The 20,944-nt window shown below is 47.3% G+C and overlaps 1 protein-coding gene across 1 annotated transcript in view; it reads left to right on the top strand.

Annotated features, from left to right (window-relative positions):
• ZAP70 (zeta chain of T cell receptor associated protein kinase 70) overlaps positions 1-20,944 on the top strand; it is a 191,166-nt gene that overhangs the window by 74,880 nt on the left and 95,342 nt on the right. The window contains exon 9 of the mRNA XM_075863202.1: positions 10,818-11,030. Coding sequence (XP_075719317.1) covers positions 10,818-11,030 — 213 coding nt within the window. The remainder of the gene's footprint in view (positions 1-10,817; positions 11,031-20,944) is intronic.

Raw genomic sequence — 20,944 nt, 5'->3', positions numbered from 1 at the left:
CCGGTCGGTGACAGAGGGAGCTCCCTCCCTCTGTCAAACAACTTAAATGTCGCGGTCACAATTGACCACGGCATTTAAGGTGTTAAACGGCCGGGATTGGAGGTTTCTCTAATCCTAGCTGTTGCAGCTGCTGTCAGTTACAGCCGGGCTCCCGCGGCGATTGTGATCTCCTTCACGTACATGCACGGCGGAATGCGCTAATGGCTGCATTCTGTGCCATGCATGTACGTGATTATGCGCCAATTGGTTCAATTATACCTATTATTTCCAAACAAAAATCACAATCACTCCTAGGGGGACTGTAGACTCGTATTATGTCTAGTCCAGCCAGAAATGTTCAGCCTAACCTGGATATTTTAGGTCTTTCTCATCTTGTCTTGCTGATTTCTGTAAATGATAAATTCTTGCTTTCTAAGTGAGTAGGCTCTTCATGTAAGAGTTGTGCTGTGTGTGCCGAGTAAATCTCATATCTCGCTTTTACTTTTCCCCCTGGCCAAGGGGCGTAACTAGGAAAGACTGGGCCCTTTAGCAAACTTTTGACTGCCCCCCCTAGGTGCCACATGCAGCCCCCCTTATAAATAGTGCTCCCTGTAGATTGTGCCATACAGCCCCCTGTAGACAGTCTTATGCAGCCCCCTTGTAGACAGTGTCTCACCCCACTTGTAGATAGTGCCATACAGCCCCCACTGTAAATTTCGCCATAAAGCCCCCCTGTAGATACTGCCATACAGCCCCCCTCCCTTGTATATAGTGTCACACAGCCCCCCTTAGTAGTTAGTGCCATACAGCCCCCTATAGATAGCACCACACACAGATCCCTGTAGATTGCACCACAGCCCTCGCCCTGTAAATAATGCCATACAGCCCCCTACTAGATAGTACCACACAGCCCCCTTAGTAGTGCCAGACAGCCCCTTGTATATAGTGCCACACAGCTCCCCCCTTGTGTATAGTGCCACACAGTCCCCCTGTAGATAGTGCCACACAACCCCCCTAGTATATAGTGCCACACAGCCCCCCTTGTATATAGTCACACAGCCCCCTCGTATATAGTGCCACACAGCTCCCCCTTGTATATAGTGCCGCACAGCCCCCCTACTATATAGTGCCACACAGCCCCCCTTATATATAGTGCCACACAGCACCTCTTGTATATAGTGCCACACAGCCCCCCTCCCTTGTAGATAGTGCCACACAGCCCCCTGTAGATAGTGCCAGAAACAGACCCCTGTAGATTACGCCACACAGCCCTCCCCCTTGTAAATAGTGCCATAAAGCCCCCCTTGTAGATAGTGCCACACAGCTTTTGCCCTTCTGCACCACAGGAGGTTTTTGTCCTCCCTGAGCTCACCTTAGGACACCTGCGTTACAGTTTGACAGGTGTACCGCCCCAGTCAATCTACCCACCTGCCACGGTCCTCGGAGCGTAGTGCCACACAGCTCCCCCTTGTGTATAGTGCCACCCTGCTCCCCCTTGTATATATTGCCACACAGCTCCTCCATTGAATATAGTGCCACCCTGCTCCCCCCTTGTATATAGTGCCACCCTGCTCCCCCTTGTATATAGTGCCACCCTGCTCTCCCCTTGTATATAGTGACACCCTGCTCCCCCCTTATATATAGTGCCACCCTGCTCCACCCCTTGTATATAGTGCCACCCTGCTCCCCCCTTGTATATAGTGCCACCCTGCTCCCCCTTGTATATTGCCACACAGTCCCCCTCCAAAAAAAATATATTGTACTTACCTTGACCCGTTCCCGAGATGGACGTAGTGCTGCACATCCTCCAGGCGGAACGCATGCTTGATGCAGTGACATCATCACGCTGTGCTGCGCATGGAGTCTTCCCAGCGCCTTATAGCAATAGTTACGCCACTGCCGCTGGCCTTTTCCTCAAATACTGTTTCACTAAAACACTAAGCAAGAAACTCCACTACTCTCTCCTCTCATACTGTGTTACTGAAGAGGAGCTTTTTGGTGAGAAGGTATCTAAACAGTTATAGAATGCCTTCAACCTGGGTAAGGCAGGGTCTGGCTGGCACATTTTAGGCTGGGGGGCAAGAACACAGCACTGGCCCATGAGTAGCAGCCTATCCTCAACCTGTTTACCTCCACCTACCGTATAAAGGCGGCAAATGTAAGTGGGCTTTAAATCGTTAACAGATAGTGGCTGGTTGTGTTGTTTTTTTTTACTGCCGTTGTTTTTTTTCACGCATGTGCAATCCTAGATACGTGATTGAGCTGGTATGCAGTATAATCCGACAGAGCTCCCACTTGCAGTATAAAGACAGAGCTCTCCTTGCAGTGTAATGACATAGAGCCCTCAGCACCCGACATGCAGTATAATTGACCCCCCATGGCTGTGGTTTGAATACGCCCTATATCAGCAGCTGAGCTGCATTTGTCCTTGGGTACTCTGCTTATTTAAGTCGGGATCACACATGGTATTTTAGTGGTGCTTTTTGAGGCTCTAGATGTTAACTGTAAGTGAATGGAAAACATAATTCAAACAATCAGAAATGCTGTGATTTGTGTTGTTAGTGGTGAAGGTCCTAACTGCACCACCAACCCTCAAGACAAAGAATGTGTGAACAAGACCTAAAACTGCTTCACTAGCGCCGTTCCCCATTTCTACGCCTGTCTTCTACTTCTCCTTCCCAAATAACAGTGCTACAAAATGTACACATACTACAATTTACTGATATTTTTATGTCCTTGAGAAACCTCCATGATAACATTGACAACGAATGTTAAACCACTGTCGTTTTTATTTTTTTGTTTATTTTTTAAGATAGGCATAAGGCTTTATTCACATTTTATTAATTTTGTTAAGTGACAACAGGGAGACCTTTTCAAAAGGTTATTTGGGGAAAACCTTGTATCCCCTTAAAGGATCTGATCCAATTTTTTTAAGGAAAATATATGACTCTCACATGGGACTTCAATAAATCAGTGTGAATGAAGCCCAAGGCTGGGTTCACACAGAGTTTTTTGCAGGCAGAAAATCTGCCTCAAAATTCCGTTTGAGTCCATTGAGTGCCGATGGGCAAAAATGCTGCGAAATACGCTTTCTCTGCCTCCTATTGATGTCAATGGGAGGTCAGAGACGTAAAAGCTTGAAGATAGAGCATGTCGCTTCTTTATCCCACCAGCACTTTTTTCCGCTCGCGGGAAAAATATGCCTCCGTCTCCCATTGAAATCAATGGGAGGCATTTTCGGACGTCTTTTGGCACGTTTTCAGATGCGGTTTCCGCGTCAAAAAACTCTGTGTGAACTGACCCAAAAAGGTTAACACACGGCAGATATATTTGGGGACATTTCTGTGACTGAAAATCTCTTTCTGCAACCTTATTCAGATGTATGGACCAGTCACAGAAACTCCTGCAACAAATCTGCCGCACGTGAATACATCCTGCACACCCACACACTATTATTTCATTTTTTTTTTAATGCTTTTAAAAACGTGTGAACGTGGATTTATTTGTGATACACTGTAGGAAGACTTACAACCAATCAACTTCTTTATTAAACAGCAGCGTCTACTTTTCAGCAAAGCAGTCAATATCTGAGGTCAGGGAACTCGACCTCCGTGGGAGTTCCCACCGTGCCCCTTTGTGTCAAAAGAATCTGTGGACACACGGGTCCCACCTTTTATAATGCCGCCACGGGTCACAGAGATGCCATTCTCTACCACGCGGCTTGTCCCGAGCTCTTTATTCAACTCTGTCACCGGGCTGCACCAGATTCCTTTGTGGAGGACGCCCTCCTACCCCTGCTACACTTATGCGGGTCTCATTCTCAATGGTACACTGGCAACTGTCCGAGTACCTTTGGCGCAACTATTTAAGGGGGTATTGTAAAGTGAGTAGGTAGTCCAAAGTCCATGCAAATCAGTCCCTTAAAGAAGATGATTACCACACCTTTAAGACTACTTTGCCTTGGGCGTAGTTAGGGGGGGGGGGCAGATGGGGCCCCGAGCGCAACTACAGTGTAGGGAAGGGGGGTGCCGCAGAGCAACCGTTTCAAAACAGCTAATCGCTACTGATCGGCGCCCTTTTTTCCGGGCGGCCGGAGCATCAATTAGCTGTTCTGATGCGGCTGCTCTGCTCCCATCCTCTCAAGGGCCAGGCCGTCCGGCAGATTACATTTATGGGCCCGGCGGCCCGGGCCCCCTCATGCCCGATGGTTTCGCTAGCTTCAGGGGGGGCAGTGCTATTGACTGCCACATTCAATTGTATCTGCGTCCTCAGGACGCAGATACAATTGAATACTATGGTGGAGCAGCTCCCTGCTCCGCCATCACTTGGCCTACAGGCCATATTAGGCCTGAAGCCTATAAGACGTGATGACGTCACTGGATCTGGTCGGCCTGCGCGATGGTCTCAATTCAGGGAACGGGGCTAGGTAACTATTGTTTTTATTTCTTTCTACAAGGGGGGGACTGTGTGGCATCATCTACAAGCGGGGCTGTAGGGCATCATCTACAAGAGGGCAGTATGGCATCATCTACAAGGTGGGGCTGTGTGGCATCATCTACAAGGGGGGACAGTGTGGCATCATCTACAAGGGGGGGGGGGCTGTGTGGCATCATTAACAAGGGGGGGCTGTGTGGCATCTACAAGGGGGGGACTGTGTGGAATCATCTACAAGGTGTGGCTGTATCTACAAGGGGGGACTGTGTGGCATCATATACAAGGGGGCTGCGTGGCATTATCTACAATGGGAGACTGTGTGGCATAATCTAGAAAAGGGGCTGTGGGGCATCATCTACAAGGAGGGCTGTGTGGCATGATCTACAAGAGGGGCTGTGTGGCATGATCTACAAGAGGGGTCTGTGTGGCATCATCTACAAGGGGGGACTGTCTGGCATCTATAAGGGGGGCTGTGTGAAACCATCTACAGGGGAGCTGTGTGGCACCATCTACAAGGGGGCTGTGTGGCACAATCTGCAAGGGGGGCTGTGTGGCACCATCTACAAGGGAGGGCTGTGTGGCACCATCTATAAGGGGGGCTGTGTGGCACCATCTACGAAAGAAGGCTGTGTGGCATCATCTAAAGGGAGGGCTGTGTGGCATCATCTGAAGGGGGGGCTGTGTGGCATCATCTACAAGGGGGCTGTGTGGCACCATCTGCAAGGGGGGCTGTGTGGCATCATGTACAAGTGGGGGCTGTGTAACATCAGCTACAAGGGGGTGCTATGTGGCATCTACAAGGAGGGACCGTGTGGCATCATCAACAAGGGGGGCTGTGGGGCATCATCTACAAGGAGGGCTGTGTGGCATGATCTACAAGGGGGGCTGTGTGGCATCATCTACAAGAGGGGACTGTGTGGCACCATCTGCAAGGGGGGCTGTGTGGCATCATCTACAAGGGGGGGCTGTGTGGCATCATCTACAAGGGGGGCTGTGTAGTATCACCTACAAGGGGGGACTGTGTGGAATCATCTACAAGGAGGGCTGTAGGGTATCATCTACAAGAGGGCTGTGTGGCATGATCTACTAGGGGGCTGTGAGGCATGATCTACAAAGGGGGCTGTGTGGCATCATCTACAAGGGGGGACTGTGTGGCATATACAAGGGGGGCTGTGTGGCACCATCTACAGGAGAGCTATGTGGCACCATCTACAAGGGGGCTGTGTGGCACCATCTGCAAGGGGAGCTGTGTGGCACCATCTGCAAGGGGGCTGTGTGGCACCATTCTACAAGGGTGGACTTTGTGGCACCATCTATAAGGGGAGGCTGTGTGGAACCATCTACAAGGGAGAACTGTGTGGCACCATCTACAGGGGGGCTGTGTGGCACCATATACAAAAGAGGGCTGTGTGGCATCATCTGAAGGGAGAGCTGTGTGGCATCATCTGAAGGGGGGCTGTGTGGCGCTATCTACAAGGGGGCTGTGTGTGGTCCTATCTACAGGGGCCTGTGCGTGGTGCTATCTACAGGGGACTGTGTGTGGCGCTATCTATAGGGGGCTGTGTGTGGCACTATCTACAGGGGCTGTGTATGGCGCTATCTACAAGGGGGTTGTGTGTGGCGCTATCTGCAAGTGTGACCTCCTTAATTCATTTTCTTTTAATTTATTGTTATTGTAACTCCCTTCTATAACTATATTGCTTGTAAAATGTACAAATGGTTTTATGCTCTTTCTACAAGGAGGCTGTGTGTGGTCCTATCTATAGGGGGCTGTGTGTGGTGCTATCTACAGGGATGCAGGGATCTTCTAGTATCATATAATTCAGCAGAAATGGTTGTTACTTCTGTATGATCCAATCTCTACTAAACAGTTAACCATAACTCCCTGCATCATCGCAGATACGATGGGACAGCCACTCGCCACTGGTCTTCGGAATTTGAGAGGCTTCTGATAGAATATCCCCGCCGCTTGGCCCAAAGCAGCGGACTTTAGTTTAACGGAGGCTTCGGCACAGGGCAGTCACGCGCCGTATGTCTAGGCTGGTCACAAAGCCAACAGTGCCTTATAGTAAAATTGGAGGGTCTAGGTGGCCGGGCCCGATTCCCCCGCCCGTCTCGGCGTTGACCTTAGCTGAGCCAATTCTTCCCACAGTTCATTAATGGCTTCCCTCAACTCTCGGGCAAACCCTTGTAGTGTGCTGCTGGTACTTTCAATAGTGGTAGTCTGAGTACCATGAGCGGCAACTATTGCATTCTCCTTATCTTCGCGCTGACTGTCTATTGCCTCTTTTATCACTATCGCCAGGGTAACAGTCTCATTGGCCCTTATAAATTCTCTGAGAGCCCTACGGAGGGCTCTATTTTTTTAGTCCTGCAATAAACTTATCCCTCAGCACTTTGTCACTGTTTGGAACTGCTTCACAATCCATAGGATCTGTACGAGCCAGTCGACTCCACAAACTCTTCAAGCCTACTGAGAATTGCTGTAAAGTCTCATTATCCCTCTGGTTTCTGGTGTAGAACTTTTAGCATAACTCAATGGCCATATAAAACTTCTTGACGCTGAAATATCTGCTCCATGCTGGCTCTTTGTTCATTGGGCAGCACTACCACAGCTTTGCGAGCTTCTCCTTCCAGTACATACAAAGCTAAGTCTGCTTGGTGTGGAATTAGTACTTGACACAGCCGGGATGCTGCACAGATTCTTTCCATCCAGTCAGACAGGGGAATATTTTGTCCATCAAATTTTGGTACACTGGCCGTTGCAGCCTCCATGGGTATAATGATGGGTGTGGAGATTCCAGGTCCTTGAGCACCATTGCTGCTGCTAGGGGCATCTGATATGTTAGTCTGAAACATGATGTCAAAGCCTGCCGACTACCGAAATGTGTAACGTGGGTTTATTTATGATACACTGTAGGTAGAATAACAACCAATCAACTTATTTATTAAAAAGCAGCGTATACGTTTCAGCAAAGCGTTCAATAACCGAGGTTGGGGAACTCGACCTCCGTGGGAGTTGCCACAGGGCCCATTTATGTCAAAAGAATCTGTGGACACTTGGATCCCACCTTCTATAGTGCCACCACGGGCCACAGAGATGCCACTTTCTACTACGTTGGTTATCCCAATCTCTTTATTCACCTATGTCACCGGGTTGCACACAGACTGAGAGAGCGCTATCTGCAGATCCACCAGTCTCGGCGCATGGCACCATCTACAAAGGGGGGATTGTGTGGCACCATCTATAGGAGCAGTGTGTAGCACTATCTACAGGTGGGGGTAACTATAGGGGCCATAATCTTGTAGATATCTTCGAGATATATATCATTTTGGGGGGGGGGGGGGCACACACGCAGTATATGCCCCTTTAGCGCCTACCATACAGTATAATGCCCCCTTAGCTGCACCATACAGTATAATAATAATATTTAACAATATTATATATTATAACCCCTTCAAGGACACAGTATTTTGTCCTCTAATTGTGTCCACACAGTATTATTATGCCCCCTAAGTGCCACACACACAGTATATTGCCCTCTGTAGTGCCCCTACACAGTATAATATCCGCTTAGTGGCCCCAACACAGTTTAATGCCCCCTCCCCTGGCTGCCACACACAGCACCCCCCTTGTAGATAGTGCCCCACTGTAGATTGTGCCATACAGCCTCCCTGTGGATAGTGCCATAATCCCCACCTCCCCCTTGTAGACGGTGCCATAATCCCCCACCTCCTCCTTCTAGACAGTGCCATAATCCCCCACCTCTCCCTTGTAGACAGTGCCATACAGCCCCACCATCTTATCCTTTTAGATAGTTCCATACAGCCTCTCACCTTCCCCTTGTAGATAGTGTCACACAGCCCCCCACCTCCACCTTGTAAACAGTGCATAGAGCCCCCCCCCACCTCCCTCTTGTACTCAGTGCCCCCCACCTCCCCCTTGTAGACAGTGACATCCAGCCCCTTACCTCCCCCTTGGAGACAGTGCCATACAACCCCCCCTTGTACACAGTGCCCCGACCTCCGCCTTGTAAACAGTGCCGTACAGCCTCCACCTCCCTCTTGTACAGTGCCATGCAGCCTCCCCACCTCTCTCATGTACACAGTGCCCCTCACTTCCCCCTTGTAGAGAGTGTCATACAGCCCATCAGTTCCCCCGTGTACACAGTGCCATACAAGCCCCCACCTCCCCACGACGAACGGAGCTGCTCCACAACGCCGATGATGATCCTTGTGTAGGCCGGCGTGATCCAGTGATGTCATCACTCTGGCCTGCGCAGGGATCCTGTCCCTGTCCCGGCGGGTGGCACGGGTGCCCTCATGCCCAGTGTCGCCACTAGCAGCCGACACCACTGAGAGAAGAAGCGCCGCGGGCGGAAAGGCAGCTGCAGAGTCGCCGGGCCCGGGCGCTTCTAAAACACAAGCAGGGGAAGGGAGCCAGCACAGCACCCCGTTCCACCTGCTGGAGTAATGCGCCCTGTGCAATGTTCATACATCCCTAAGGCCGGCCCTGTACATACATATACACACACACTGCACACACACACATGCACACATACAGACATACAGTAATTGCCCACTCCAGTCACCACTTAGGCTTTAGATATACTGACACTTATCTACATCCTGTAGTCTGGTCCTCCTTCTCTGCAAATTTTGTCTGCTCACAGTACTTTAGCAGGGGCAGTGGGGCAGGGGGCTCAGTGCTTGGGGGTAGGGGAGTGGTGAGTGAGATTAGTAGCTGAAGGCGCAATCAAGGACCTAACTGTACACGGTTTAGGAGACATCAGCAGCATCAGCTATACAGGTTAGCATTTCTGATACAGTGAAGGAGCAGTGTGCTGCTGACCTGTATGGCTCATGGGCAGTGAATTAGATGCAGGGCAGGATTCTGGGCAGGGGCTTCACACATCAGCAGTACAAGCTGAAGTAATAGCAGCCCAGCGGTCCCGCTCGGCATATATTCTCCTGTGCCACCTGTCAGGTCCCAGCCAAGCTGCTCTCAACCTGTTACTGCTAGATTTCCTGTTCTCCGTTCTTCTCCTCCTGCTCCTCTCTGGCGGGCAGCATCAAGGGTGGATCGTCTTTCAGACGTCCCTAGCCTGCTGCATGTCTACTAGCCACAGGAGATAATTGTTTGTTTGTTTTTTGTCAGAGCACATCAGCGACTCTGCAGGGCAACCCTAAACATCAACCAGGAGACCGGCCCGGGGTGCACATTTTCCCCTGCCCCCCGGCCCAGTCCACCCCTGGGGTAAGGGGAACTGCAGGCTGCTAGAAGGTGGTAAGATGCCGCATTCCTAAAATAAGATATATTACAAAATGTATGTATTAATGTGTTACTGATTTATGCATAAAATATATATATAAAAAAATATTTCTACTAGACATTTTGAATTCCTTTTCGGCTGTGTTTTGAAGGAAATTGGGAAAGCTATTTAGAGACTTTTGCCTAAATGTACAGGGTTCTCAACTCTGTTGTTCATTATATTTTCTTAGGGATTTTCTGTTATTTGTTTTTCTGTGTCTTTATTTTTTTTCAGTTCTGATTTTTCCAAAACTTGTAGTCGTATAATAAATTAAGAATACAAATGTCATAAAACACGTTTCAATACAAATCTATCAAATGTTCTTTGGCTGTAGACTTAAAGTTGTCCATTATAATTTTCATTCAGCTGTACTGACACTTGGTAAATTTTATACTGACTACTACATATTGTATTGACCATTTAATGATTATACATTGTGACACAGCAATCATGCCATCTCGGAACCAAAGTGTAATGAATCGGGGTAGTGAGCCCTAATCTACCCGCAACTCAGTCCCTGCCTACTTGCACGGCCCGTCCTAAGTGACGGCATACAACTGGGCGACGGTCCCTACACTCAGTATGTGCAAGAAAGTCAACACAAGACAAGGGCACACGGAAGCAAGGAGGGAGTTGGGGCAGTTGCCCACGGAGTCACCATGAGCAACAGGCAATGGTGAACGAGCCGAATCATACCAGGGGAGTACGTAGTAGCAAATCAGAGAAGGAGAATAGTCAGGCAAGTCAGGGTCAACAAGTAACAGCGGTCAATGGGGTGAATAGCAGGAATCGCAGAGCCAGGAAACCAGACAATCACAGGCAAGGAGCATGCTGCAAGTGAGGGTATAAATAGACCAAGGGCGGGAGCTAGAACTGTCAGGCCAGGTTGTGATAGGTTCTCCCTCTCCTCAGCCTGCAAGCCTGAGTGGTAACAGATCGCGTCACTCTAGCAGACCTTGGAGCTGATGAGGGTTGATTAACCCCGGGCGTCGACACAGAACCTGTGTCTGGCAAACCCTTTACACAAAGTACAACAATCTCTATGTTTTCTTTCTATATATCACACTACTTTTGTAATATCTTATTTTACAGACGTCAAATTGATGTGGCCATCAAGATCCTGAAGATGCAGAATGAAAATCATAAGTCTGTGAAGGATGAGATGATGAAGGAAGCAGAAATCATGCACCAGTTAGACAATCCATACATTGTTCGAATGATTGGGGTGTGTCAGGCAGAGTGTCTCATGCTGGTCATGGAAATGGCTTCTTCTGGACCACTGAACAAATTCCTTATAGCAAAAAAGTAAGTGTTGAAAATTGACTCAAGGATTCTTCGATCAATTCCATAAGACTCAATCCAAAGATCTGTGTGGTAGCCAAAACATTACCTTAAAGGGGTTGTCCGAGATTTAATGACTTTGTGTTAATGCTTGCAATTTACAAATGTAAATACATTTGTAATATACTTACGTTTTCCAAAGTGGCCCCGTTTCAAGATCCGGCCGTGGGGAACTTGACGGGTGACGTCACTCTCTGCTCTGGCTCTGGTCGCTTTGTTGATCTTGAATTCTTTTCCGGGTATACGACACGTCACTTGTGACGTGGTGTATATCGGCTCGTTCTGTTGTAATGCGCATGCGCGGCCCCTGCTGTTATCTCGAGAACAGTAGGGAGCGCGAAAACAGCAGTGACAGCGCATGCGCATTACGGGCTGTGAAGCAGAACAAGCCGATATACACCACGTCACAAGTGACGTGTCGTATACCCGGCATAGAATTCAAGATCAACAAAGCGACCAGAGCCAGAGCAGAGAGTGACGTCACCCGTCAAGTTCCCCACGGCGGGATCTGGAAACGGGGCCACTTTGGAAACATAAGTATATTACAAATGTATTTACATTTATAAATTGCAAGCATTAACACAAAGTCATTAAATCACGGACAACCCATTTAATGCTTTGATAAGTAAAATATACGAGTTTGTGTTTATTTGATTTTTTATTTTTCCATCGATTTTATTTTGCGGGACAAGATATAGTCTTCATTGGTACCAGTTTGTGGTACATGGGACTTATTGATTAACATTTATTACATTCTTTGGAGAAGGGGGATGGAAAAAAAAGCAATTCAGTTGCTTGTTTTCTTATGCTGTTTAAATGAGGAGTTAACTTTATTTTTCAGGTCTTTATGATCATAGCGTTACATAATATATTTGTATTTTTTTTTTAACAGTTTGATAAAATGAAACAACTTTTCATGGAAAACAAACATATTTTTTTACTGCGCACAGTATTTTCATTAATTTTATTTGACATTAATTAATTCTTTTTTTAGTCCCACTAGAGGACTTGACTATGCGATGCTTTGATCGCTTATATAATACCCTTTGCATCCCATTGGTGGCCTGCCATTGTATTTGCGGCCGACTGATGGGTGACAGAGGGAGCCCCTTCACTCTGTTAACCACTTAAATGCTGCATTCGCTATTGACCGCGGCATCAAAACGAGTTAAACGGCTGTGATCGAAGTTAACTCAAAAGACAGCCGAGCACCCGCTCCTCCCGTAACGGGACACCTGTGCTGGGCTTATTCCGATGCAGGGTCACTAAGGGGTTAAAGAGAAAAAGCAAGGAGAATTTGCTGCTTTTTTGAGATGCACTAGCCTCTCCTTAATGAAAGTTTTAGGCTACTTTTTGCAACACCTTTTGTGAGTTCCAAAAGCTGCAAGTTACAGCTTTGAAAGTAAATTCAATAATATTGGTTGCTATAGATGACCCTTCATTTTTTTCTGGACTATTTCTCATTTATGTCAATACAGCTTTTTGCATGCCTCGGGATGGGGTGTGCTAGCTACAACTTCTTTCTAACTTGTAGGATTTTTAAAGAATGTTTCCAAGTGCATTAGTGCCTACAACAAAAACAGCAATATACCTTTCCTTCCGCCTCCACCTCCCGATTATATTCACTTAGCCAAATCTCTACATGTTCTACAATACATATTTTCACAAAGGGTGGTTTTGTGTTAAAAAGTATTAGTAATAGTATTCCTGTGATAACTCTCGGGGTCTAAAATGGTTTAGCGGTTAATACATAGTATCTCTAGTTGTATAAGCTTAGGAAAGGGTTGATATCCATTATCCATAATGCACTGGTTAAATTAGTTTAAAAAAAACACACACAAAAAGAAAAATAATAAACCTGATTATTTGTCATAAAAACAGGTGTTATTAAGTAAAAGTCATAAAACATAAACATATACATATATTATACATCCCCTTTAATCCTAACAACCCATAAAAGACATTGAAAATATAATTTAGGGTGTTTGGAAAGAAAAAATGGTGAGCTCAATTTTTTGCACATTCTGCTTAAAAAACACAATTTGAGTCTTCGAAGGTCCTTAACCCCTTCACGCAAATGGACGTGACTGTACGTCCATGTTGAAAATAGCTTAATGCAAATTGGCGTACTGTCACGTCTTGAAGATGAAGCTGGCACAGGAGCTGCAGTAGGTATCGGCTGTAATGTACAGATGATATCCCACTGCAACGGCGTAGATTGGAGTTATCTCCAATCGCCATAGTTTAACCCCTTAAGTGGATGACAGCAATGATGGGGCTCCCTCTGTACCCCATCGGCCCCCCACGAGCGATCTTGCTATGGCAACCAGGAAGCCTGTCAATGGCCTCCTGGTCGGCCACGTATGGAAGCCTATTAGGTCCTGCCCAAGGCAGAACCTAGTAGACTAACTGTCAGTTGAAAAATGACAGTTACAATATACTGCACTACTTAAGGGTTGGCCAGGAAAAAATTTTTTCCTAAAAAGTGTCCGACAGCCTTGGTTTGCCTTCTCTAAAACCTCCTACTAACCATCTAACCCGTTTCAGTTTGATCTCAATCATCACTGCTGCTCCTTCGTTTGTTTTCTTCCCTTGTTTCTTGTCCTGGCTGTATCCTGTCTTGTAACCCACCATACCCATACCCATGATCCCTTGCTGCATCTGAGGATATAGCTAGCATCTCCACCCCCCCTATTTCTCCACAGCATCTCAGCTATTTGCATACTGCCATGCTCCTCTATGTTCACAGGGTCATTCCCTGCTCTATTTACAGGCACCCAGCTCCCTCCCTGCACTGTCCTAAACAGCCACTAATAATCATCATTATCCTTTGTGGCTCCATCTATCCCTGCGCTAATTACAGGCACCCATCTCTCTCTCCCACCCCTTTCATTGCCTGATAAATGTAAGTCTGCCCACTCCACCTATGTGAGACATCTTGTTACACACAATACGTCTTCCTCATCTGCTGCTGGATCTGTTCCAAGAGATCCTGTATTAGGCTGAGTTCACACGGGGTGGATACGCTCCATAAAAGCACGCAGCGTATGTGCCCTGTGCGCCGCAGGAAATTCCGGATGAAAAACCGCATCAAACTGTGCTGCAGTTTTTCGCCCGAAATCTCCCCTGCGAAAAACTGCAGCACTTGCTAGCAGGCCGGCCTCCTGGGATGACGTCTCATCCCTTGAGACCACTGCAGTCTGTGATTGGCTGCAGTGGTGGTCACATGGGATGAAGCATCATCCCAGGAGGCCGGCCTGGAGGAAGAAACAGACTCCTAGGCAAGTATGCGTTTTTCTGGAGGGATTGGTCCAAACCCGCTGCAAAAAAACACAAGAACTGCTATTTGTTGCGGGATTTACCTCCCCATTGAAGTCAATGGTGAAAACCCGCAACAAATAAGCAGCGTTTACGCAAATACAATTGACACGCTGCGGAATAAAACTCTGCACTGCAGGTCGATTGCTGAGCAATTTTTCCGCTCTGTATTTATGCAGCGTGTGGATAAGATTTGTTTTATCTCATCCACTTTGCTGCTCCTGTATTTGATGTGTATTTTCCGCATCGAATTCCGTTGCGGAAAAACCACAGTATTTACGCAATGTGTGAACTGACCCTTAGGGTATGTTCACACGGCCTATTTACGGACGTAATTCGGGCATTTTAACCCCCGAATTACGTCCGAAATTACGGCTTGAAAGCGTTGACAAACATCTGCCCATTGAAAGCAATGGGCTGACGTTTGTCTGTTCACACGAGGTGTCTATTTACGCGCCACTGTCAAAAGACGGCGCGTAAATAGACGCCCGCGTCAAAGAAGTGACCTGTCACTTCTTGGGGCATAATTGGAGCCGTTATTCATTGACTCCAATGAAAAGCAGCGCCAATTACGTCCGTAATGGATGCGGCGTTCAAGCGCCTGCACATGCCATTACGGCTGAAATTCAGCCGTTACGGACGCTGCCGTGTGAACAAACCCTAAGGGTATGTGCACACACACTAATTACGTCCGTAATTTACGGACGTATTTCGGCCGCAAGTTCCGGACCGAACTCAGTGCAGGGAGCCGGGCTCCTATCATCATAGTTATGTACGACGCTAGGAGTCCCTGCCTCGCTGCCGGACAACTGTCCCGTACTGTAATCATGTTTTCAGTACAGGACAGTAGTTCCACGGAGAGGCAGGGACTCCTAGCATCGTACATAAGTATGATGCTTGGAGCCCGGCTCCCTGCACTGTGTTCGGTCCACTACTTGTGGCCGAAATACGTCCGTAAATTACGGACGTAATTAGTGTGTGTGCACATACCCTAACAGTGAAGCTGTAACGGATCTGCCAGACACAGCTTCTGTGTCGACGCCCGTGGTTAATCAGTCTGCACCTGCTCCTAAGTCTGATAGAGTGACTCGATCTGCTACCACTCAAGCTGGGAGGCTGAGGAGTGGGAGTGCCTATCACAGCCTTGCCAGACAGGGCTACCTCCCGCCCTCTGTCTATTTATACCTTCATTTCCTGCTCCTCCTTTGCCTGTAATTTTGTCTGGATTCCTGGCTCTGCTGCACCTGCTAGTACTATTTACCTCTGCTTCAAATTGACCCTGGCTTTACTGACTGCTCTCCTGCTCTGCGTTTGGTACCTCGTACACTCCTGGTTAGACTCGGCTCGTTCACTACTCTTGTTGCTCACGGTGTTGCTGTGGGCAACTGCCCCATTTCCCTTAGCTTCTGTGTACCCTTGTCTGTTTGTCTGTCGTGCACATATTGAGCGTAGGGACGGTCGCCCAGTTGTACGCCGTCACCTAGGACGGGCCGTGCAAGTAAGCAGGGACTGAGTGGTGGGTAGATTAGGGCTCACCTGTCTGTCTCCCTACCCCGTCATTACAGAAGCAAACGCCAAACACTACTCCAAACAATGGTGAAACTTTTTTTGTTTTACAGATAGGTAATAGTGGTAGATAATGCCACAGAGCCCTCTGTAGATACTGCCACACACCCACCCATAGATAATGACACAGTGCCCTCTGTAGATAATGCCACAGTGCCTCCTGCAGATACTGCCACAGTGGCCCCTGCAGATACTGCCACAGGGCCCTCTGTAGATACTGCCGCACACCCACCTGTAGATAATGCCACAGTGCCCTCTGTAGATAATGCCACAGTGCCCTCTAAAGATTCTGCCACACACCCACCCGTAGATAATGCCGCAGTGCCCTCTGTAGATAAAGTCACACCCCCCCTAGATAATGCCACAGTGCCCTCTGTAGACACTGCCCCACACTCACCTATAGATACTGCCACAGTGTCCTCTGTAGATACTGCCACAGTGCCCTCTGTAGATACTGCCGCACACGCACCCTTAGATAATGCCACAGTGCCCTCTGTCAATAATTCCACAGTGCCCTCTGTAGATGATGCCACAGTGCCCTCTGTAGTTAATGCCCCCGCCAGATAATTCCACAGTGCCTTATGTATATGTCAGTGGCTTCCCCAGAGTCCCGGAGCACAGCCAATACTAGCGCCTCTATACTAGCACCTCTGTAGATACTGCCACAGTGCCCCCTGTAGATACTGCCACAATGCCCCCTGTAGATACTGCCGCACACCCACCTGTAGATAATGCCACAGTTCCCTCTGTAGATAATGCCACAGTGCCCTCTGTAAATACTGCCACAGTGCCCTCTAAAGACACTGCCACACACCCACCCATAGATAATGCCACAGTGTCCACTATAGATAACATCACGCCCCCCCTAGATAATGCTACGTTGCCTTCTGTAGATACTGCCACACAGCCCTCTGTAGATACTGCCACAGTGCCCCCTGTAGATACTGCCACAGTGCCCTCTGTAGATACTGCCACACACTCACATTTAGATAAAGCCACAGTGCCCTCTGTAGCTAATGCCACTTTGCCCTCTGTAGGATAATGCCCCCCCCCCAGATAATTCCACAGTGCCTTATGTAGATGTCAGTGGCTTCTTCCCCAGAGTCCCAGAGCAGAGCCTATACAAGCGCTCTGTTCTGGGCCTCCGGCTCCGGGGAAGCCCCTGACATCACTGTCCATATATGGACAGTGATATCAGTGGCTTCCCCAGAGTCCCGTAACAGAGCCTATACTAGCACTCTGCCCAGGACTCCGGGGAAGCCCCTGATATCACTGTCCATATATGGAGAGTGAGGTCAGGGGATTCCACAGAGTACCAAAGCAGAGCCTATTACTAGTGCTCTGCCCGTGACTCCGGCTCTGGGGAAGCCCCTGACATCACTGTCCATATATGTACAGTGATGTCAGTGGATTCCACAGAGCTCCGGAGCAGAGCCGATACTAGCGCTCTTCTCTTGGACTCCGGCTCTGGCGAAGCCCCTGACATCACTGTCCATATATGGACAGTAATGTCAGGGGATTCCCAGAGCAGAGCCTATATTATCGCTCTGCTCTTGGACTCCGGCTCTGGGGAAGCCCCTGACATCACTGTCCATGCATGGACAGGAATGTCAGGTGTTCCCCCAGAGTCCCAGAGCAGAGCGCTAGTATAGGCTCTGCTCTGGGACTCCGGGGAAGCCCGTGACATCACTGTCCGTACTGTATATGGACAGTGATGTCAGGGGCTACCCCTTGTGTTTGAGACCCCTGGACTAATAGACAAAAAAGGGACAGTAGCGATAGGAGGCGGGGTTCGGACGCAGCAAGAGGAGGCGGGTGCGGTGAACATAGAGAAGAAGGAGGAGGGGGCCTGGTGGTCGAGATAAATGGAGGATTGGGCGTTTTGGTGGAGAGACAAGGCGGCCAGAATTACAAGTGTGGAATTAGGAATTACAAGTGTGAAGAAGGAGGAGGAGGCGTGGACGATGAGATAATAGGAGGAGGGAGCGTGTATTAGCAGAGATGATGCTCCATGTCTTTGATCAGCCAGCACTTCCGGCTATTCAGAGGCACGGCGTGTCATCAACTACATTTACAGGCAGTGAGAGCAGAGGCATAGCTCTGACGAGCTCATGAAACATCCGCCCGGCCCCCTGCCTGTAAACTTAGTTGATGAAGCGCCGTGCGTCTGAATAGACGGAAGTGCTGGCTGAGCAAAGACATGGAACGTCACAGGAAATTAAAAATGTACTCTGGGTGCGGTCACGTGACCGCTAATCGGAACTAAGTAACGCTGCCACAGGTAAATATACATTTTATTACAAAGTTAATTATATATGTCCCATTAAGTTAAAACATAAATAAAATGTATTCCTGGACAAACCCTTTAAAGAGACTCTGTCACCACATTATAAGTGCCCTATCTCCTACATAAGGAGATCGGCGCTGTAATGTAGGTGACAGTAATGCTTTTTATTTTAAAAAACTATATTTTTTCACAAAGTTAGGAGCGATTTAAGTTTATGCTAATGAGCTTTCTTAATGCCCAAGTGGGCGTACTTTTACTTTCGACCAAGTGGGCGTTGTACAGAGGAGTGCATGACGCTGACAATCAGCATCATGCACTCCTCTCCATTCATTTACACTGCACTAGCGATATAGATATATCACTATGTGCAGCCTCATACACAAACTCTAACATTACTACAGTGTCCTGATAATGAATACACATGACCATCGAGCCTGGACGTCATGTGTACTCAGAATCCTGACACTTCTGACTCTTTTTTTGTGAGATTCCGGCAATTGAAACCAAATCTCGTTTAGCTCCGAGATCTCGCGAGATTTCGTATCCGTTGCTGGAATCTCACAAAAAAAATTCAGAAGTGTCAGGATTCTGAGTACACATGACGTCCAGGCTGGATGGTCATGTGTATTCATTATCAAGACACTAGTAATGTTAGGGCTTGTGTATGAGGCTGCACATAGTGATATATCTATATCGCTAGTGCAGTGTAAATGAATGGAGAGGAGTGCATGATGCTGATAGGTCAGCGTCATGCACTCCTCTGTACAACGCCCACTTGGTCGAAAGTAAAAGTACGCCCACTTGGGCATTAAGAAAGCTCATTAGCATAAACTTAAATAGCTCCTAACTTTGTGAAAAAAGATCGTTTTTTTTAAATAAAAAGCATTACTGTCACCTACATTACAGCGCCCATCTCCTTATATAGGAGACAGGGCACTTATAATGTGGTGACAGAGCCTCTTTAAGTAGTGCAGTGTATTGTACAGGGGATCAGAGGATCAGGCTTTTAAGTCCCCAAGTAAGTGTAAAAAAAAGTTAAAATAATGTTTTAGAAAAATAAATAAATAAAAGTTTTAAGTAATAAAAATAATAATTGCCCTGTTTCCATGATCAACTGAACAAAATGACATAAAAAACAATGACAGAATATCTTTCTTTAGTCACCTTGTCTAAAAAATAAAATTAAAAATGATTCAAAAAGTTGCAAGCACCCCAAAATGGTACCAATAAAAAGTATAGTTAGTCACACAAATACCATCCCCTCCACAGCTCTATCAACTAAACAATAAAAAAATTGATGGCTCTCAGAAAATGGCGACATTAAAACATGTTATTTTATTTTTTTTTTTTAAATGGATTTTTATTGTGGGTATGAACTAAAAACATAAAAAAAACTATATAAATACGATATACAATTACAGCAATACAAAATTGATATCGTTTTTTTTTTTTAATTTTTACCTCTTTCCCACAATAAAAATCAATTTTTAAAAAAAACCAAAAAAACAGCATGTTTTAGGGCGGATTTACACGAGCGTGTGCGTTTTGCGCACGCAAAAAACACCGCGTTTTGCGTGCGCAAAAGGCACTTAACAGCTCCGTGTGTCATGTTCATATGGTGCGCGGCTGCGTGCTTTTCACGCAGCCGCCATCATTAATGACACTCCGTTTGGATGTTTGTAAACATGTTGGATGTTTACATTCATTTTTTTACTGCTGTTGCGCGAATAACGCGCGTCCCACGAAAGTGCTTCCGTGTGGTGCGCGTGATTTTCACGCACCCATTGACTTCAATGGTTGCGTAAAGCGCAAAAAACGCTGAAATATAGAACCTGTCGTGAGTTTTACGCAGCGGACTCACGCTGCGCAAAAATCACGGACAGTCTGCACTGCCCCATAGACTTGCATAGGTCCGTGCGACCCGCGTGAAATTCACGCGGGTTGCACGGACGCAAATCACGTTCGTGTAAATCCGCCCTTAGTGTCACCATTTTCTGAGAGCCATATATTTTTTATGGAATGAAAAGTGATAAAAAAAATCGCATATACCCCAAAATGGAACCAATAAAAATTAGAACTCGTTCCACAAAAACCAAGCCCTCACACAGATCTGTCAATGGAAAAATAAAATTTTATAACTCTCAGAACACAATGATGCAAACTGATGGCCCAGACAAATTTTTTAGGTCCAGTAGTTTTTCACTAAAAAACCCCACGTCATCATTTGCTAGACCCCACAGGTGGACCCCGTAGATGCAGCGGAGTTGTGGACACTTAAGGGCCTTGTGATGCTTATAGGGTTAGTGAAAAAGTCAAAGATTAGGCAATACTGGAGCGCAGATATTTTGTGCAATACCCCGGATTTACCACATAGCCGTGTCCCATGGTACATAAAGCTGGCCATGCACATCGTACAGATGGCTTTGTATAACGCTTATTTGCTATTCCGATGTGCAAGTCAGTTGGGAAAATTCCTTCAGTTTTAAGAGGTAATTATGAAGGCCTTCATATTTGGTAACCGTGGTGGGCCCAAGCACGTCTGCCCCAAAACGTCATCATCTCCGCTGGAATTGAGGCTGCCTTATTATAGCATAGCAACACTTTCTCAGTGAAGTTCCCCAAACTGCAAACAAGGGAAGGACCCCAAAAAAGTTATCATTTATCAGTGCGACACCTGCCCCAAAAAACCTGGCCTTTGCATATGGGA

Source organism: Rhinoderma darwinii, chromosome 1 (genome assembly GCF_050947455.1).
Source record: "Rhinoderma darwinii isolate aRhiDar2 chromosome 1, aRhiDar2.hap1, whole genome shotgun sequence".
Taxonomy (NCBI): domain Eukaryota; kingdom Metazoa; phylum Chordata; class Amphibia; order Anura; family Rhinodermatidae; genus Rhinoderma; species Rhinoderma darwinii.
This window is presented reverse-complemented; position numbering and strand designations above follow the sequence as displayed.